The following is a 21,886-nucleotide window of genomic DNA, read 5'->3' as shown; positions in this document are numbered from 1 at the left end:
TTAAGGGGCCTTTTCTTTATATCCTTACTCGAATAAGCAATACTTACAGCAGAATTAAAATCATTGATAAGCCAACTAATACTTAAATTATGGAAATCATCTTATGGCCATTTATTTAATGTTGGGTGCAAAACTACAGAATATCACATTTTCAGTCAAAGCTTATCGGGGAAATTTTCAAATTTTATGATAGCTCTTTAAAATATCCCCTCTTCTTCCTGGTAAGGAAAATTTCCTTACCTTTCCCTAGTAGGGCTAACTGGCCAACCTGCAATACTGCCCTTATGATAATGCCCTCAATGAAAAAGTATCAAGAGTTATTTAAAGAATAGTTAAAAAAAAGGTCTATTGAAAAGTACAGGCCCAAGACCTGTAGTTATACAGAGTGGTTTATTTTCTGGAACAGATTTGCAGACATTTTCAATTGTGCTCCAGCTTTTCCATGTTATTCTCGTGTTGCCATAAAGGAAATTTGGTGTAGTCACTGGTAACTCATTTTATTATTAACCCACCAGGAACAACACCCTTGCCAACATTCTTGCTTACTCTGTTGCAAATGTTTAGCAAGAAGAAAAAAAACATTAACAAAATATTGAAATATAGGTGCTGCTAGAAGGACATCCCAAGAAAATATATGTCATAACACAAATAATTATTGCTGCGTGAATTCATCCACAGAGTGGAAAATGTATTATTTCATCTTGTTATTTTACAATGGTAAAATATAAGATATGTCATAAAAAACAAAAAATGTATCCAAAAACTTTGAAAAATGGTTATAACAAATTATTAAATTAATGAAGTTTTCTCGGGTCTTCCACCGGGTCAGGGGTTCTATATTGGCCAGCGTTTCAATGTCCAACTTGTACATTGTCCTCAGGGCAGATGAGTGCCTCTCTGCATTTGGCCGTCTTATATGTATACTTGAGTCCAGGGGTCAGGTGACTCACGATTGGTCCATGATGGAGGAGCCTCCTGGTTGCTCATATGGCATTGTGTTGCGTTCCTTCCTCTTCTAACCTTCATCAGCACTGGTTTCCACGAGTTGTTGAGGGAAAAGCTGGAGTCCCTATTGAAATTACATCTCGCCATTCTTATTGCAATTGCTTCTTTAATTATTCGGCCCCAGTAACCACTAGCGCCAGCAAGTAACTTCATCCCATTGAAGTTAATGCAATGATCCATCTCGATGCTGTGCTCAGCAATGGCTGATTTCTCCAACTGCACCAACCGTAGGGGTCTTTAGTGTTCTTTTAACTTGGTCCTAATGGTCCACCCTGCCTATCCAATGACGATGTCTCTGTAGGCAGTACTGCCAGTAACCTTGACAAAAAATATTAATAGGTCATTAAAAAAATTCTTCATTAAAAAATATGTAAACTCAGATTTAAACGTATAACATGAGTTGGTATCTTTCATGCCTGCTGGTAAATGATTATAAAAGTTGAATTCCAGAATAAACGGGTCCTTTTTGAAACAATGAAGTGCTCTGTTGCATGCACCTTCTATCTTTGTCTTGTGGCATAACAATGGGCACTCCCATTTTTTTTAAAGAGAGACATGTATTCTCGAACATACACACACACACACACATGATATACGTACAAACATGTTACAGGCAAGATTTCAAGATTTATAAAATGAGGTCAACATGATTCTCTATTTGGAATTCTGGCCATATATCTATTAACTCGTTCTTTCATTGTGAGTACTTTCTTAACACCCATAGCAGAGCCCCAAAAGATCATTCCATAACACTCCCATGATTATAAATTACCAAAGTAGGCTGTTTTCAAAATTGCTTCATCCACAATCTTTGCTTGGTTTCTTAGGGCATAGGAAATTCTGGAAATATTACAGCATAAATGCTGTAATATTTCCAGAATTTCAAAAACCAATTTTCACTTGTCAACCAATTTTCAAAACCAAATTTCAAAAACCAATACCTGCATACAAATTTTATGAACCACATAAGAGCCTGGTCGCAGGCTATTGCCTTAGTAAGTGTGCAAGAAATATTATGCCACATTGCTGGAACTGTTTACCAGAGAGTCCCCATGTTCAACATGCACCTCTGATGGGATCAAGCTGGTGAGATGCCAGGCCTCATCAGATGGACCCACCACCGTTAGGAAGGCGGGAGGGGTTTTGGAGATGGAAGTCCTCTGTGCAGACGTAGGTGGGACCCACTGCTTCCATTAGTGCTGCCTGGAGCCCTTGCACAAGACTTATAAGTGGCTTGGCCAAGTTACCACCAGGTAGCCCTAGAGGACCAATGGCAGGAATTAAACCAAGCAATGCTCAAATGAGACATGGAAATAAACATTTAGAAAAATGCACATCAGTGGTTCTTTAGAAAACAACACTTCACAAGTCATCAGTTGTTCAATTGTTTACATCATGGTGCATGGGGGAATGTATACAGAGTTCCTCTAGAACTAATAGAACATACTTATTGAATCCACCATTTCCCTGGTCTGTCTTTGATGTTGTGGAAGGCCTAGTGCATGCAGTTAGATGACTCTCAAGCTGTGGCGGTAGGAGCAAGGATAATGGATACTCATTTAAGTAGGAGAGAAACAGCCAGGCAGAAGCTGGTCTGTGCAGCCTTGAAGAAATTATTTCCTGCCGTCAAATGTAGAAGGCCAGAATAGGATTCATATGAGTATGTAATGGATTCACAGTGGTTGTTCTAAGAATATCAGTATCGAATAGCAATTCTTAAAAGTAAGTTTCTTGTGCCCACAGGCAATTTTAGTGCACCTTTTTCTAATTAAATCATCACCATGCCTTTATGCATGAGAAACAATTTGAGATTTTTTTTAGATGCAGAAAAAATTGAAACCATAACATTATCACAACAAAATTACCCCAAGTAAACTTATTATCGAGTGTCAATGGCATGTTTGATTTGTTTAGGAAGCAATTCTTCAAACATGCTTTTTTGTCCAATTTTCCCAATTCCAAATTGCATTGTAACTTCTGTGGATGTTAACAAGTGTTTAAATTTTAATTGAATAATTATTTGACTTATATATGGATAAAAACAATAAAAAATTAAGGCCATGGAGCAACAAACATTTTTTTACAATTTTATGAATGAATAATATACATATACATTGCTAATGCTGACATTCACAATCACATTACCTGCTATATAAACAATCTACACGTCAATTTTGTGCCCACAAGATGCACTTACCGAGGGCTCTAGAACATGGGACTTATTTTGTACAATAAACTTCCTTCTTTTCTCAAATCTAATGTGTGCTTAGTAACTTTTAAGAGTAAATTAAGATATTTTTTATTTGAAAGGATGTTTTAGTGTGTGGATAAAATACCTGTCTTATAATCAATGAATGTGTCTGAATTCAGCTTGAATTTTATCCTCATAATTCTTTTGTTTTACACACATATATAATCTCCTTCGACGAAACCTATACCCACATGGTCTGCTGGTGAATAAATGATGATATGATATAAACAGTACTGTGTTGAGTCCTTGTTTTGTGGTTCAGGTTCCAAAAGATGTTTCCTCATATGAATAAAATGTTATTCAGGTCTTCACTTTACTTCAGTTTTCATGTTTTTTACCTTTATCCTCGTCTGGAGTGCCTATTGAAATAGGATTTTCACGATTTCCAGAGATGCCGACAAAAAGCATTAAAAAGTACCACAGGAACAGTAAAACCCTCATTGTATTTGCTAATCTCCCTTTGCCTAAAATTTAAGATTGTATTTACTATATTTAGAGCGATAATTATTTTATTTTACAACTTTTAATTGGTGTTGCAAGGCAATTTTTTATCAAAGTGAAATGCACTCTTTAAAGTTAAAATAAAATAGACATGAATAAAAGTTAGAAAATGAAATAAAAATAAATTTCGTGTAACTCTATCTAAGTGCAGCAGTTGATATTTTGAGCACAGCATTGTGATTCCCACTTCACCAGTTTATGCCCCTTTCCCATTCCCTCAGAAGCAGCCCAGATAAACCCACACCCTTGACTTGACTTTATCAACAATTATTTTACATTCCTCACACAAAATGACTGGTGAATGAAACACGATCAGAAAGGACTGGGGGAATGGTTACAGGGGATTACAATTACTGGGTTTAAGAATAGTTACAATTTTATTCCTGGTTATGGGGATTTTGCAGCATCATGCATGAAAGCATTTCATCATAGAACATTTTAACATATTATATCATTATTGATATTCTACCAGTTATGATAGCTTTTCAATGGACACAACCGATACAATGGTGAAACGAAACATTTACTGACCTCTCTTAGCAAAATAAAACCCTTATATTACAAAGCACTTCTTCCATTCCAAATACTTCCTTCGTCCCTTCATTCCATCCAAAATGCCATTACTATTTCCACCCCTTCCCAATTTGCTGCAGGTTCTCCCCTCTATCACAGATTTCAACATCCCATTGCCAATCAATAGCCTCTGCACCCATTTTTGTTACCTCCTTTGGATTTCTACCAGAAATCTCCTCTCCTGCTCAACTATACCCATTAGTTCCCAGTTTGTTTCCCTTCTGGTCCATTCCACCTTCTCCACACCCACATTTCAAAAGCCTCCAATCTACGTCTATCCTTCTGCTTCAATGACCACGTTTCTGTCGTACATAGCTATGCTCCATAACAATGCATTAACAAGCCTTTTCTTAACATCCTTACTCAATCTCCCTGCCATCAACTCCCTCCTCCTAGTGAAAGCTCCTTTCCCTAATGTAATTCTTCTCCTTTGTTCCTATTACTTTGACCACTTGGGACCAAAACACTTCCAAGATACTTACACTGTTCCAAGTGCTCTAGATTTTGCCCTCCCATTATGATGTAAGCCTCCACCTTTCCTCGAAAATTGCATTTCCTTTGTATTATTTATATTGACTCTTATCCCTAGCCTTTTATTTCTAATTCCTGTAATCCCCCACAACATCACCAGCTCTTCCTTGGCCTACCGTCATGTTTCAAACCCCCATCCACATCAAATGTTTCCCTCCAAAAAATACCCAACACTATGTCCTCTAACTGATCATATATCCTATCGGCTAATTCTCCCTATGATTGCTTGGTGGCTCACATACCTGAACAATGACCAAGTTCGTTGGTTCAGCACTTACTTCTACTAATAACCTTTCATCACTTGCTGGCCTGTATTTACCATGGTTTTTCCCACCATTTCATTCAAAATTATCACCACCTCTTGCTGGCTCTCTTTCCTTCTCCTAACTATTACTCCGTAAGGATCACTCCAGGAGTCCCTGCTATGCTTCCATCTCACCTCTAACAGACTTAATGTATCTACTTTCCCTCTTCCCATCTCTCGCTTTGCATTTTCTAACTACCTTGTTTACAATCTCATCATAATAATCCAAGCCCCTATTCTAATTGGTAAAAATGTCTTGTGTGCTCCTGCAGTTGATTTCCCTTTGCAGGGATTTCATGAGATGATGACCGCAGAAGTCTCCTCTCTCCTGCTAGTGGGCACAGCACTCAGTACATTGAGGCAGGCCCTGTTGTTGCCAGGACTTATTGCCATTTTAGAGTCATTCAAAACAGTATTGGGATAAATAATTGAAGTATTTTCTCATTACCTTCCTCATTAGTGTTTTTAACAAGACACCATCTCTTAATGGCCACCCTACCAGGGTCAAATGCCTTTACGTCCGCTTCACTGAGCAATAGATGCTGCACGGACTACCTTTCATCTGGCTCCAACCCTTTGACCAATCTGACATGGGCGACTCCATTAGGAGCAAATATCATTACTCTTGCCACACACAGCTCTAGGAGGTCATCAGAATGCACAAGCCTTTCCATCACGTCAAGATTGTAGTCCATGGGGAGGGATATATGACATAAGATAAGACTAATATTTCTCCAGTGAATTACATAATTTTTAGAGAGGTTAAGGAAGGAGTGATCACCGACATTGGTGTTGCAACTACCCGCATCCATATCCCAGGGCAGCAAACCAAATTTCAAGAAATGTGACAACTCATCAAGATACTTGGTCCTCATTCTAATGCCCTTCTGAATGATTTATGAAACTCACTATGATTTCACCATTGATATGGTTGGAAATGGTATAAATATTATTATGAATGGTCTCAATGTAAACATTATCAAACCAAATTATTTCAAATGATATGATTTGATCGCCATGGGATCCAAGCAAGACAATATTAGCAGTGAATGTTCAAACACCCGGGAGCAAAAACCCAAATTCTCTAATAGAGCCTCGATTACCGAGATCAAACCAGATCTCCACTACTCCGACAGATTCTCAAAACCACTCGCCAAGTTCCTGGAATTGCAGGATCTGGGTGAATTACCAGCTTCCCATTTTCCGCCTTCATTCTCAGTGCAACTCTCCTCTTAAGGTGCTATTTTTCCAGGCCATTTAGATAAATAAAAAAGCGAGTGGGCATTGCACCACACAGATACATTATTCTGCTTAGATTCCTTCCACTCGTTAGGCCATCATTAGGTTTCAAACAGACTTCTCGAGGCATACCTTAAACATGGAAAAATAATCATACAGTATTTCCACTGCATTTCACAGACGGTTATGTCGAGGTTCAAATATAGAAACAAAAATGGTACATATGCTTATTTTACAACATTTAAAAACAACGCTAACGGTGATTAATTAGGCAACACAAATGAGAAAATATAAGACACCCGGAGGGAAAAGTGTACGTTCGTACGACTTAACGTACGTGAAAGTCGAATTACTGATGTTGCAAGGAAATAAATCTTCGCAGCCACTAAGTCTCGAAAATAAGGAAATTATAAGATTGAATTTTTAGTATAAGCCCCGGGAGTGTTCCCAGGTAAAAATAATCGATCAATCCATATTAATAAGAAACGAATTTGGAATGGCTAGGGAGTTTGTTTATTATAATATTGAGGAACAACAGAAAGGGTTAATACGAAATAGTAGGCTGAAAAAATTAATTAGTCTAAAACTCAAAGCGGTTAAAAATACGTCCATAGCATGTATTTCAGCATGAATGCTTTGTGCGAATTTTCAGCGTCTTATCTCTTTAAAATTCAATAAAGTACGTAACACGTTAAATCAACTCTTAATAAATGATCATGGGGAGAACAGTACAAAAAATACGTGCTTATTAAATGTTAGCAAAAGAATTACATCAGTCATTCACACAAATCAATACATGATTGCAGTAGTCACTCAAAATTTATAACTTTAACATTTCAAATAATCAAGATATACTCGATTGCAAACGGAAACTTACATCCAAATGTATAGAGAACACCGTTGGTTGATATTTTTAGACATATTTGCGACCATTTGGGCAGTCTTAGAAAATATCTCCGACAAATACAAGCTACGCTCTATCCCTGCACAGTTCGGTGCACAACCAATAACCTGAATGCTTTCCAGGACGCCCAGAATCTAAAAGAAGACTACCTCGCTAAAAATAGCTCCGCAAAAAACACGGCAAGACATAAAAGAACTAACAACCTTGTCACTTTCCAAGACGCAGATAAACAGCAAAAATCAAAAAGATATCATCTTACTAAAATAGCTAATGAAAAACACGGCATACTCTGGAAATTACACTACATTCATCGCCGGAGACCGATGACTACCCAGCCGCAATCAGCGAAGACCCGCCCCCTTTCCCAGGTCTTCCTCCCAAGCTGTACCAGCTGTTTGAGTTTCATCCTTATCGTTCATAGGGGCGCGCTGGTCTCTCATTGTCCAAAATTCATTACCACGCGTGAATAATTATCATATTTCGAACAAATAATGGCGCTTAGAGGACTTAATGATGTAGCGACGAAGTTTAAATGATACTCTTTTGGCGCTTTAAACTCAATTCTTTACCTTATTTAAACATTGATTTGTCAATTTTTTGTGTCTTGCGCATTCCGCGTTCTTAAATAAAGGAAAGTCGGAGTTCCGCGAAATAGGCGGGATGTATGGAGGTATTTGTGTGTATTTGATAGTCGTTTACCAAAGAATCAACGTAGGGAGCATTTTAGATTGTAGACTATGAAAAGGGCAAGTTAGATAAAATATTTTAGTTCCTGAGAACCGCGGCATATAAATAACAAGCAATGGAGATGTCAGTATTGTCTGCTCCTTTCAAATGTACCAGGAACTTAAGTTCATTTTCTCCAGATGGGAAATGTATAGCAATTTTACATCAATTCAAACTTTTAATTAGATCTGCTAATAATTTTGCCCTTAATAAAACGTTTAATTGTGATGGCCCAATAGATGTAAGTAAAATCCCTTTGCCTTGAACAAAAATTGGTACAAACTCGAAAAAATTACTGAAACCTTTCATTTTCCTTTTAGTGCATTGAGTGGGCACCTGACTCCGTTCTTATAATGTGTGCATCATACAGCCCACGAGCATTTGTCCAAGTTTTTAGTCTCCAAAACCCCTCGTTTCGGTGTAAAATTACGGAGGGTACTCCTGGCTTGGTCATGGCATTATGGAGTCCAGATAGTAGGCATATTCTCACAGTTGGTATATTACACGTAAGTGGTCTCCAATTTCTGGGTGGTGTTCAAAAAAATCATTTCTGTATTTTTGGCAAATATTAATGAAAGGGCTAAAATAAGCTGCGGGACTAACGGAACGTACAAATATTTAACAGTCATTAAACTTAGAAATTGGGTAGTGATAGCCTAGTGGGTACACTGCTTGGCTATTAAACGGAGCACCCGAATTCGATTCCGGGTGACGCGCCTGTGTGCACCCTCAGTTTCACTTGACAGAAGCTTTGTTATTCCTCGGATACCATGTTTTCCTGGGAAATCACGGGCGGCCTAGGGATACGAACAGGTTCCCCTACCCTGATGTGTGACTTTCGCATCCACTCCAGGGTTTACTACTAGGTGAACCCTACCTCGCCAATCAAACCTGCCTTGGGATTGACTTGTGTGTTTAAATGAAAGCATACAAATTATGTTGCCATGTGTTGTCATAATTGCTGAATTAACTACTGTTACATTTTGGTAAGAACGATCATTTGCTTCACTTTTCAGTTCGTCATTGCACTTGCATTGAGTTAGCAAAGTAATGATGGCACAAAAGTGTTATTAATCAACCTGCACAATTTTTTTTCTCTGTGTAGGTAATAATTCAGTAGGCATTTCATTTTTCTCTCTTTTGTAGAAGTCACTGCAAGAACTAATCTGCTTACCTCCCGCTAATTGTGATACAGGCTGAACCATTACAAAACATGGGTTCTTGAAAAAATATAGGAAATTTGAGGAGCTCTGTTAAACAGCTGATAGAGGCGAAAGTATGTGTGAAATTGATAGCACTCTGGCAACTATTTGCAGAATAATTATCATGACTTAGTATGTTTATGAAGATACATAATTCAAGTTCATTAAAAATATACCCGTTAAAATGGTTGGTATTCCGTAGATTGCAGTGAATAAGAATGTTCTTGTATTTTTTATAACTCCTGTGCATGGATTTTGATGCCTTCCTTCTATGCATTTTTTAGGTCAGAGAGATCTGCAAATAATAATTAAGCATTCTTTTAATCCTCAGCATTTCCAGTAGGCACATGAGTGTAACTAGTTCTATGGGTGGACAAGAATGCCTTTTGTTTGATACGATTTTCCCATATACGGGTATCTCTGAACAAAAATTGTTTATCGGGCTTAAGCACAGTATTCAGTAGTATATAGGGAGTTATTTCATTTAAAAAAATAATATAATTAGAATGTGTGAGGGAGGAAATGCATTATAATCATAGACATTGAGCAGAATGTTTCTCTTCCACTGGAAAAACAAGCATCGTTATATAATTTTTTCAATATAAAGTCCAGATGAGAATGTGTTTCCCTCCCACTAAAAGTTTCTCACAAGTTAGTAGCAGTGGAGAGATTTAACTAAATTCTCAGGAAAGGCCCCATTTGGAAGAACTTTTAAATGTCACCAATTAGTTCTCTTCTCTGCCTTCCCCGAGTCATTTAGACCTGAATAATCTTATCCCTCAACTGCACAATTTAATTGTAAGAATGGTGATCACTGCATTGTTTTTTTTTCTAGGTGCAGCTCTCCATATGGTCACTTGCAAATGAGTCTGTTCAGTACGTCCACTACCTGAAGAAGGGCAGCCCTGGACTGGAGTTCAGTCCTGATGGGGAGTACTTGGCCCTCTTGGAGCAGAGGGCCAACAAGGAGTACGTCCTCATCCTCAACTCGTGCACTTGGGCCCCCGTGCTGGTAATCCGCCCTCCCACGGACGCCTAACCACATTCTCAAGTCATAACGAATGGCATTGCACCAATTGAGTCTCTGTTGTTGTCTCTTCAATCCAAAATCCCCAAAATGATCATCAATTTATTCTCATTAATTGATGCATCATTTTAAAACTTGAAGGTTCCTCTATTTTTCCACTTGATCACTATTTCGGGCGATTCAGTTTTGGAGGTGCTGGTATAGTTTTCGTACGCCCATGTTTTGGGGCAGTTTTTGCGCACCCTTGTCTTGTCATATCAGCTCACTGCCATGTTGTTGACGGGGCACTGGACCTCATCTTTCACCTTGCCTTCGTTGTTTGTTTTCTGGGCGATGAAGTCTGCTCATTTCCCTCCTCACCTGAGACCAAGCAGCCATCACGTGGGGTGCGGCATTCCTCTTTGCCCAAGCTGTGTGAAGTCATTCAAGCACAGTCCGCTGGCAAAATCAAGGCGGCGATGTTTTCGGACTGAAACAGGGTATTGTTGATCAACTTAATTGCTCCAAGGATCACAATGAACTCTCGCAGGTATTCTGAGACAGTTACACAACTCAGACAAGTGATTCAGGACTGGAGAGGAGGAACACTAAGCAAGGGGTGTAAGCCTCTTCCTCATCAATGCTTATCCCCATGTCACCTGACAAACCATCTCTCTCCTGCAACAGTTTGGGTGGGTCCTGTTAATATTTCATTGATTAGGACTTATGATAATTGAAAGTACATTGTCCAAATATTTTTATCAGGCTGCACTAAAAAATCAAAAATAGCACCTTAATGGTTGTGTAAGTTGAAGAATTCATGGTAGCACATTTCTGATTTCCTTTCCTTTGGTCTACCTACCACCCACACATTGAGCACCCATGCCCGACATAAATCAAGGTTTCCTGTGCCATGTGCAGTCATGCCTGGAAATCAACAATTCTGCACTGTGCATCACCTTTATCAACGGCAAATCCCATAAATGCGCTGCTTTCTCGATTCTAAATACCAAATAGGTGTTCTGGGTTCCTTCTTTTATTTGAGTTATAATCTCACTTCTCCACCAAATGCGCTCCAACCTATCGAATGTTCTCTTGTAGTCATCAGAGTGTGATCCTAAGTCAGGGTGGCCACGTTGTCCAGAAAATCAGGATGTATTCTGAAATGATATAATGGTAATGATAATATGTTTTTCCTTGCTCTCTTTTTAAGCTTTGATAGCTCTTTATTTCATGGTAAAATCTTTATTTTTTAATTTTTTCATCTTCTTCAGTGTGTTTTTTATTTGTGTACATTTATGAACGTGAAGAATTGAGCTTTAAATAATTGATGGCTTCTGGCATAACTTTATGGAATCGATTCATAGTAGTAGTTTTAAGGGGAGGCGACCGACAGCTAAGGTCATTTGCGCCATAGGGGATGGACTGGAAAGGATGAAGGGTGGAGAGAAACCCGGCGTCGGCATTAGCCTGCTCTTTACGAAAGGCGCCAAAGGGTCCGCAGTTTAACGTCCCATCCGACGGACGGCGTACTCACTCAAAGTGCCCTCCACAAAGCACCTCAAGTAGGGATCGAGATACCTCTGAAAAATATTCAACACCGCCGGGATTTGAACCCGCGCCCTCAGGGTGGGAAGCCAGTACGTTAGCCCCCGCACCACCTCGATCCCCTGGAATCGATTCATATTGGAAATAAAAAATATGGTGACTTTGTGATTCCACAGAAAATTTATTACGATATGCCCCTAATTTCGACATTCAACGTCATCTTCAAGTCTCTTCAGGTCGCTTCAGGTTCACCATCATCTGAAGATGAAGTTGAGCGTCGAAACCGAGGTCATATCGTAATAAATAAATGGAGTTCTTGACTACAAACTGTAGATCACAAGTCCATTCCAGGTGAAAACTTTGAGTTCCTATAGCTTCAGCCAAGCTACATGATTATGTAGATACCAGATCTTGCTGAGTAACTGATAGTTTATTAAAATAATGAACCTGTTAATGTGCACATTTTGCATGCATCGTAGTATTTTTAAATGAGTTCTACCCCTCGCAAGTTGTCAGTTTGATTACTCTGATTTTTTCATGTCGAAAGGGCTTGTCTCCATGGAAACATCCCATTCTCTATTGAAGCGCTTTGAATGCTGTGACATCTGGGATGTTGCGGGCCTCGCCTGGTGCCCAGATGGCTCTGGGCTCTGCACCTGGAGCGCCCCACCCTCAGAAGGCCTCCAAGTCCACTGGCTCTCAGGGCAGACCTCGCAGCAGGTGCTGTCCCCTGAGCGTGAGGTGCCCGAGACCCTGGGCGTGCGGTGCGTAGCTTGGTCTCCGACCAGCCAATTCCTTGCATTTGGAGCCAATGACTCACAGGTATGTTTTCTGTCCAGTACCTCAGTTTACCATCCCATCAGGGGCCTAAGTTGTGGTTCTCAAATGCATTGGATGACTAATGCCAAAGGGGTGTATTTAGCAATGATTCAGGGTTACAGACTTTGTACTTCCTTCCCCTTGCAAACCTGCTACATCAATTCCTTTCCCATCCCCACTTTGCCTCTCCTCTTGCTTCCGCCATTAACCATACGCACGTGGGGCAGTCGTGGATTGAGGCAGCAATGAAGGAGGAGGAGTGGGCCCAGAGTGTCGGTGACCTTCCGTCATTCACCTCATCCTCCCTCGTGCCAATATCTAACTGCAAAGAATAACTGGTGAAGTGTTTGAGCCACTGATTCAGCGGCAAATAAACTGCAGTGGGAATTGCATATCATTTTGATTATTGCCAAACAAGTGTACATTGTTTTGAAACTGCGCTCATATAATTAGAAGTTTTTTTTTTTAAGTTGACAGGAATCATCACTTGAATGTATTAGTTGATGTATAAATTCACAAATTGTGAATTGTTACCAATATTCATTAGTTTTATCCTAGATTACTCCATTCATTCCTATTTTTCTTGTGAAGTTACTTATTTTATTATCTCTGGGTTAGTATGTTTTTGAGTAATAAGTTTTAGCAGATTAAATATACATGCGTACAGGGTTTGTCCGGAAAATAAGTGTACTGACTTCCTGGGCTGGGCGCGCCGCTCCAGGCGCGCCCAGCACCGCTCTGACGGGCTGCGATTGGAGGGGGGTATGTTGGCAAGCGACGCTGAAAAAGGCAGTCGGCTCTGAGCTGTGGTGTAGTGAGGAGCTCTGTTAACGCGAACCTCCACGCTCGACCCACGTCACGGAACGCGATGCTGAAGTTTTTGGAGCAGCGTTATTCCATCAAATTTGCGGTAAAGCTTGGGAAATAGTCTACCGAAACTGTCGGTATGATTAACCAGGCTTACGGGGAGTCAGCCATGTCCAGAAACATGATCTTTCGGTGGCACAAGATGTTCGTGGAGGGCAGAGAAGAGGTCGACGACGAGTCTTCGAGAGGTTCCCGATGATGCCTTCGCGGGAGCGTTCCAGGAATGGGAACGCCGCTGGAACAAGTGTATCGACTCACAAGGGTCCTATTTTGAGGAATATTAGCTTAAGATATGTAAAAGTGTAATAAATTTTTTTTCCTGAGCTCAGTACACTTATTTTCCGGACGAACCCTGTATATAATTAGAAGTTTTTTTTTTTTTAAGTTGACAGGAATCATCGCTTGAATGTATGAGTTGATGTATAAATTCACAAATTGTGAATTGTTACCAATATTCATTAGTTTTATCCTAGATTACTCCATTCATTCCTATTTTTCTTGTGAAGTTACTTATTTTATTATCTCTGGGTTAGTATGTTTTTGAGTAATAAGGTTTAGCAGATTAAATATACATAGGTGCATGTATGCTGACTCAAATATGTAATAATAACCTAATAACTAAGAATATGTGTAAAATTTCAGTGCTGTGCTCTATCACTGTGCAGTGTCCGTCTTAATATTTGTCATAGTGATCGTCAATTATGGTTACGCTCACCATTTCCTCATAGGTCCACCTCATCAACACCATCACGTGGCACCCCATTGCCAAGTTTCCTCACCAACATCACATCACCACTCAACGGTGCACTGTCTATGAGGAACCATTGACGCTGACCAAAAGCTCCAGGACTGAGTGTAAGAGACTTGCTCCCTGATGCTGGCGTCGGGAATATTTTATAATGCTGCACAACGATTATGGCATGGCTTGCTAACATTTTAAAAATCCTAATATGCTTTAATTAGGTACTTCGTTTTGACAGGAAATTATTTTCATTCTAAATACTGGGTCAGAAGATTTTTTTTCACCGCATACAATGGAAAAGGGCAAAAAGTATTTAAAAAATTACTCCGTGATAGAAAAATGCCATATAACTACATGAACAATGCTGAAATATTGCAATTTCATCAAAATTGCTGTACCAATCATTCTTGACGGAATTATATTAAAATAGTGCACTTGCACAATCTAAAAATTTTTATTTTGTGTGAGAAGCCATGCTGAGGGAAATAAATCTGTATTGTCTCAAACCAAAATAAAAGACTTTCGATGAATTGAGAGATTCCTGCTGAGGTAGTCCATGCCTGTATAGACAGCATGTCTCAATGAAACAAAGTCAGCCAAGGTGGGTTTCAATGAGTGAAAATGTTCCCCTTGTACAAATTTCTCTTAATACGACTAACTATATAATCTAATTGACTGTTTCCGGTGTAACTTTATGGAATCGATTCATATTGGAAATGTAAATATAGTAACTTTGATTCCACAGAAAATTCTACTTCTGCCACACTCTCCTTTGACCTCAGAGATATGTAAAGGGCTTTGTATTTATGTCTATGAGCAATTCAAAACCCACCCACTTTCCTCCGCCATCCCCATGGGGGGCCTCCTGCTTTCTGCCCTTCCCTTCGACAACCATTGCTCACTTCCATCCCCCACCCTCCCTTTGACCTTCTCACCTTCCTGCCCCTACCTGAGTGTAGTGTATGTAGATGGATGTATGTGAGGGTTGTTACCTGAAGATGACATTGAACGCCAAAACCCAGGTCGTATCAGAACAAGTTTTCTGTGGAATCACAAAATTACTATTTCTACGTATCCACTATATAATCCACTGGGTCATTACGGACTTGGACTCAAAGGAAATGCGGAAATAGAGGGGGAGAAACCTGCATTTGTAAGAGTTGTGGCCTTGAAGGTGTGGTGTGGTCTTCATCCTCTACCGCAGATGCTGTCATTGAGAGCCGGCCGACTCGGGTGGCACCAGTGGTGGAGCCCCGCCCTGCTCTGGGCCTGCGCTTTGCGGCTGTGCCCATGCAACAGGGGACAAAACGTTTGACCTTCTGCCCCAGTGGTGCGTGGATTGCATCACAGGATGACTCCTGCCCCTGTGTCCTCTGGATTTGGGCGATTCCGACCCTCCAGCTCCACTCTGTTCTAGTGCAGAGGCAGGCCATCACAGGTGAGCGCCGATCAACCCTTGCGTGCCCCCCCTCCTGTTGCAGTGGTGATTCAGAGCTGCATTTTGGATGCTAAAAGAGACGATACAGTTCTGAAAACAAAACAAACGCACCTACCCTCGCATGTTCAAATGACCGCTTAGGTGTGCCAGCATCACATCCACCATTATGCTGTTGCTTCAAAGAAATTAGACATTTTTGAGATGCAATATTGGGAAATATGTATGTATATCGATGAGAAGGACAAATCCCACTTGCCAATTGTTAGGCCTCAACATCCCAAAAAATAATAATTCATGGATTTGACAAAATATCGCGGAATGAAAACTCTAATACTATGGCATGCAGGGATCAAAATCGGGTAGCTTCCCACCCAGAGGAACCAGGTTTGAATCATGGAGGTAACCGATCTTTTTCAGCGTCATTCCAATCCTTAGTTGAGATGATTCGTGGAGGACACTTTGAGTGAGTATGTCATCTGTCACATGGGACGTTAAATTGCAAACCCCTTTGTGCCTTTCAAGAAGAGTAGGCTAGTGCCGATGCCAGGTTTCCCTCCACCCTTCCTCCTTTCCCCACCATCCCTAATGGCGTAAATGGCCTCAGCTGTCGGTCCCCTACCCTAAATCGACTCCTACCATGACAGGCTCTAATGTGTGGGAATTAATGTTAAATAAATTACTCACGTTTGTACTTTTCCACTGCATGTTCTTTTATTACAATGTAAAATGCTTTTCAAGGCTAGAACGTCATATTCAGGCACATTCGAATTTGCATTCGAGTTGCTGACTATATCAAGGGGGGGAGAGGATATTTTTTGGTAAGTGGATCTTATTGTTGCGTTTAAAAAGGTGGGTTGGGGGAAAGGAAGGAAAGTAACAGTTTAAGTAAGATCCTGATATGAGAGGATTTGAAGGTTTACTTTAGAAGGGACAAATGGCTAATGAAAGGCATATCATGCAATATGGTGTCTTCCTTCTGAATAATTTCAAACGTTCCAAAGCGTTTAACCATTTTCCTTTTGTCTCCGAGTGTAGTGGGTCTGGCATGAAAGAATTTTGATGTCTGCCTCCTCTGCCAAATATCTTGCCATCAAGGGGGAAGGATCCTTGACCCCCATCATCTTCTCCGTTATGCTCCTTGAGTCTTGTTTTGAATCATGTTTGATCGATGTGCTTTTTATTGTGCCTGTTGCACTTTCCTTGTTCACTCCACTTTTATTTACCCTCTCAATAACTTTGTTTGGCACTAATGAGATTTTTGATTTTTAGGAGTTGATAATAACGCTTGAGTCGGAATGGATGACAGGGGGACGCGATCATTCCCATCCCTTGCCTGGCATTCTTTTCTCCATTTGCAGATGCCCAATGGTCTCCGACTGGAGACGCCACTCTCGTCACCTGCACATCCTCCCGCCACGTGTCCTTCTGGTCTCCGAGAGGTGGTGCCCTCCTGCTCCCCTCTCATCTCTCGGATGTCTCTCAAGTGGCATGGCACCCTAAAGGCACCTGCCTCTTGCTCAAGGGTGCCGGTGAAGGCTCCCTCCACATGTTCTCATGACAAGTCCTACCACCCCATGACTATTGGTGGCCTTAATTCGGCCCAGGCCTTGGCACGTGATTGACCAGGGTTGAAAATGTCAAAAGGTCATTTTTCTCGGATGCGGTGCACTCATGGATGAGCTCACTTGAATGACTCGTACGTATTTGCAAGTATGTTTTTGAGCACTACTTTATTGTGCGTCATCAAATGAGGGTTCTAATGTGAGGGAGGACTTAGAAAGGAATCAGGGACTGGACGGAGAGAGCAAAGCACTGAAAAAGTTGAGAGAGCAATGAAGTAGGAGAAAAACGAATGACTGCATGAAACGTACTCCTTTGGCCCATCACATTTCCCTCTTGAATCAGTTTTTAAGAATTAAATTTGAACGACTCTACCAGAAGAGTACATGAGCAATTCTCATTTGAAGATGCAAAATAATAGCTGAAGGTTACTTTTGATATAGGTGTGGGTGAAATTTTTGGCATCTGGAATTCACGCATTAACAGGGTGATAAGGGGGGTCAGTTCATATCCCTGTGAAGATGTGTGTTCCTATGTAATTATATTGACGAGAAAATTACAGCCTTTGGATTTCAGATGCCATTATCCTAAGGTATCGCCAAAGGGATTGGAACCCAGGGATCAGTAGCCAAAGATTCTATTCACTTGGCTACAAGGAGCCCTGCTGCTCCACTTGAACTTATCTGCTTTTGCTTTTTAAGGGTTAAAAAGACGTGAAAATTTCATTTGCAGGCATGATAAGGGAGAATATTCTTGCATCAATACAAGGTCTGTCCCAAAAGTGGTGGGACTGAGGCGATTTAAAAAAATTTATTGCTAAAATTGATAGATTCACCCAAAAGTCTTCAAAGTAGCCCCCGTTGTGGATCCACACATTGCTGCCAGCAGGTTTTCCATGCCATGTACGTCTTCTGGAAGGCAGCGCCCGGAATGCTGCTAATCTCCCTCATTAGAGCCTGTTGTGACGCTTCCACCAAGCCATGGCGACACCCTTTCAGCATGCACGGATTTGAGGCAAGGGAATGGGAGGAAATCTGGTGGAGTAACATCAGAGCGGTAGAGTGGCCGAGGCAGGGTCGAGAAACTCTTGGCAGATCCGCGAGCGAGTTTCCATTTGTTCGTCCGAGAGTACTCGTGGCACCAACTTTGCACACGCACCTTCCTCATGCCATGATTTCGCCTCATGTCAATGCACATCACTCTTAAGGATGCCAAGTTCATTAGAAAGTGTGCGAATACTTAATCAGGTACCCTTGTCCAATAAAATCCTCACTCTACAAGATTTTTGTCATCTTGAGGTCGAAGGGCTTCTTGAACGTTTGGCATCTTCAACATCTCCTCTACCACCCACTAAAAAACATCCAATCCATCACCCTTGGCATTATCACCATAAGCTGTTTTGCGCATAGCATGAGTCTCTATCCCGGTTTTGCCCAGTTTCGTGCAAAATTTGATAGCTTAGCACTGTTCCAGTAGCTGGTTCAAGATGAAGTGTAAAGAGGTCACATTATATAGGTTTTGCAAATGAAAGATCTGCACTCCGCAAAGGATGGGGGCCAACTGCCACTGGACTTCCCTAATTTTCCCTCGAGCACAGCCAAAGAAACCGCCACCCATCCTTCTATCTGGGAAAAAATAATTCTTTCTAAATTTGGAATAGACCTAGAACACCTATGAAAGTTTCATAGTGCTATGTTGAAAAACTGAAGCTTTCCATTCATAATGAATGGCATGAAGCCTTCAGTTTCTTTTCATAATGTTTTGACTTGGTCTCAGTATAAACCTCTATGCTTCAGCTTTGATTACCTTCTTGAGTGATTAAGATCAAAATGCCTGGCCTCAATGGTCATCATTGCTCACTTTTGGCCTTTGAAACTGAATGCAGCAAGGAAATCAGTTGACTTGGCGATGCGAAGGGCAACCAAGGAATCAAGATATTCTGCAAGAACCAATAAAATCACTGCAGTGCAGCCTAGGGTAGAGTTGCCACTATAATGGTGATTTTGTCTCATCCCAGAGGTTTTTCTTGGAGTGTTTTGAAACTCCTGGTTTGAAGAAATAGCACTGCATGTACTGCAAGAGCATTGCTGTCACTCTGTCTTCAAGAAAATGCTCACTCTGGAAATGGGGACTCCAATATTAACAAGTGTGTGCCAGTGATAGTGTTTTTTTTTCTTAAAGAGGGAAGGGAAAATGCTCTTTATGCACGCACTTACACCACACACAAGGATAAGCACGACATTGGGCTTGGTTTGGTCTCGAAGTCACCGTAAGGTGAATAACCACGGGTTCCTGGATGTATTGGAACGCGGCCGGAGTCAGCCCTGGCGACCCATACCAAGTAAAAAACTACCCTCTCTACATCCAAGCCTAATCCCCCGCGGAACTGCCATCAGGCATTACTTCGTGGAGGGGCGGTAGCTTTTGCTAGCTCTTTCATCTGTTTAGCGACATCCTTACTCCCCCCTCCTTGCCATGATGTTCACGGCAAGATTAGGGGTTCAGGATGCTCTTCTTTCTTCTGGTTTTCCTCTTATACTCTTCTTTCTTGTATATTCTATCTTCATTTGCCTTTCTCTCCTGCTCTTTGATTCATAGGTCCTTTAGAACTTTCGATGCAAAGATATCGACTGCTGTCCACGCTTCCTTTGATGCCAGTGATAGTGTGGACTAATGCGTTTGTTATCAAATGTTGCTCAGGGTTAGGTTAAGATGGCAATTCACAGCTCACATCTGTTAGGCATGCTGAGAGTAATATGGAAGTTACTATGGCTTGAGGAAGTGATTCTTAAGTTGTTCAATGATCCCTTAAAAATTCCTCATCATTCCCTCAAATTCATATCACTTGGAGAGAGAGCACTTGTAGTAATTGGAAAAGGTTTACGTCATCTCTTACTAGACTGCTGTTAAAGTTTTAACTTTATTCATCAAGGGGTTTTATTTGTATAGTTGATTGAAGCAACAAACTTTTTTTGATTAAGTAAAATGCAAAAAAAAATTAGTTTTGTGCGGTGATTAAACATTTCTCTTTGAAAGGCTGAACACAGAAAGAGATCAAAGCCAAATTGGGTTAAGTTAATGGCACATCTGCTCCGGTTGAAATAAGTAACTTTGTAATTACACACATACTTAATTTAGAACCTGACGTAGGTTTTGACATTGGACCTCATTATTAGGTGGTTCTCATAGAGGCCAACTTTGCGCATATACCCTCAGGGCAGGGAAGGGGTTTGTCAGAGTTGGAGAGGAAGCAAGGGTGGAAGGGTAAATATATGAAACACATGCCTATTTAGAGGAAAATTCCGGAATCGTACTTTATGGCTGGCTTAAAATAGTGGGAGAAACTCAGCGAAAAGTGTATCGAGCTAAAAGGAGATGGTTGAAAAATAAAAACTACCCAAAATAATTTATCTATATTTTCCTAAGGACTTATTCAATGACCAACATGTTAGATGACTGCATCATGAAGTTCTCTTAAATTTTGGTTATGCAATGAAATGGTTCAGTTTCACAGTATGCACTTTTGCTTACTTGTCCGTATGAAATGAGTTTAATTTTCCACCAACTTTCTTTTCAGGTGCAACACATTTCACTGACTTGAGAAATCATGAGGTTCAAGTTAAACGTACTTGTACCAGATGATGCCGCAAGTTGGTGAGCGGGTTGTACCTTAAAAAAAGTCTTTGGAAAATTCAAAACTCATTTAATATGGACAATGAAGCAATTCCATGAAGTGGAGCCTGAGAGTGTGTGAAGTATATTTTTGCTTACATTCCTGATATTAAATGCAACTGATTATTTTGGTTAATGATTTATACCTGCACTTTTCTGTAACTGAATTGTACTCAACTGTAACTTTACAGAGCAAAATGATTCAATTACATGCGATGGAAGCTGTTGTTAATGTTAAAAAAATAAGAACTTTTATTTCCCCTTTCTACTTGCCTGTCACCAATGATGAACATTGTTATCAGCTGCAATGTTAATTGAAAACTATTTATCCAGATATGCTGTTTAACTTGGTAGCACAATAAAAACAAATAGTGTTCACCTCAAAGAAGTTGTGCACATATTCAGTATATTACTAATCAATGTACTCAAATTTTTGGGTGGGACCTTGACACCATCTATGGGTCACGCATACCATTTGCTCCATTATCATTTGTGGTTTTGAAAATCATCAAGTCTTACATATCAGTTTTGTTTGGTCATTCAACTCGCATACAATCCGAACTCTCTCGAGGTGACCAAACCAGTGAGGCACACTTCTTTCATGTAATCTTTTCCTTGTATATAAAGGCATCCAATTCGCACTCAGTCAAGAATACACTCATTCCTTCTTTACCATATCTCCTACATTCACTTTCCCAAGTACTACTAGTATTTTTTGCCAAGTTGTTGCATGAGAGTTTTCATTATTTTACTCTGCCTTTCAATATTAATGCAAAAGTGCTTTTCCAACTAGGAAGCTGAAAAATTAGAAAAAGTAAAAATTAATGCAACTCATGAGCCAAAAATGACATACAGGGTTCGTCCGGAAAATAAGTGTACTGAGCTCAGGAAAAAAAATTTATTACACTTTTACATATCTTAAGCTAATATTCCTCAAAATAGGACCCTTGTGAGTCGATACACTTGTTCCAGCGGCGTTCCCATTCCTGGAACGCTCC

General features: G+C 40.3%; 1 protein-coding gene and 1 long non-coding RNA gene across 2 annotated transcripts; one reads left to right on the top strand and one right to left on the bottom strand.

Moving 5' to 3' along the window:
* Positions 1-459: 459 nt before the first annotated feature.
* On the bottom strand, positions 460-7,874 carry LOC139696380 (uncharacterized). The gene is made up of 4 exons (XR_011702612.1): positions 7,282-7,874; positions 6,269-6,536; positions 2,046-2,264; positions 460-1,323 (listed from the first exon to the last, which is right to left on the bottom strand). It is a non-coding gene; the product is annotated as an uncharacterized lncRNA (long non-coding RNA).
* Positions 7,875-8,252: 378 nt separating this feature from the next.
* Positions 8,253-17,448, top strand: LOC139696889 (WD repeat-containing protein WRAP73-like). The gene is made up of 7 exons (XM_071595769.1): positions 8,253-8,275; positions 8,355-8,540; positions 10,072-10,248; positions 12,376-12,612; positions 14,205-14,331; positions 15,423-15,656; positions 17,015-17,448. The coding sequence occupies exons 2-7, from the start codon at positions 8,388-8,390 to the stop codon at positions 17,212-17,214; spliced, it is 1,128 nt and encodes a 375-aa protein (XP_071451870.1). The 5' UTR covers positions 8,253-8,275; positions 8,355-8,387; the 3' UTR covers positions 17,215-17,448.
* Positions 17,449-21,886: the final 4,438 nt, after the last annotated feature.

Source organism: Hetaerina americana, unplaced genomic scaffold (genome assembly GCF_022747635.1).
Source record: "Hetaerina americana unplaced genomic scaffold, ioHetAmer1.1.p SCAF_7, whole genome shotgun sequence".
In the NCBI taxonomy this organism is placed as follows: Eukaryota; Metazoa; Arthropoda; class Insecta; order Odonata; family Calopterygidae; genus Hetaerina; species Hetaerina americana.
Note: the sequence above shows the minus strand (reverse complement) of the source record. Positions and strands in the feature narration are given on the sequence as shown.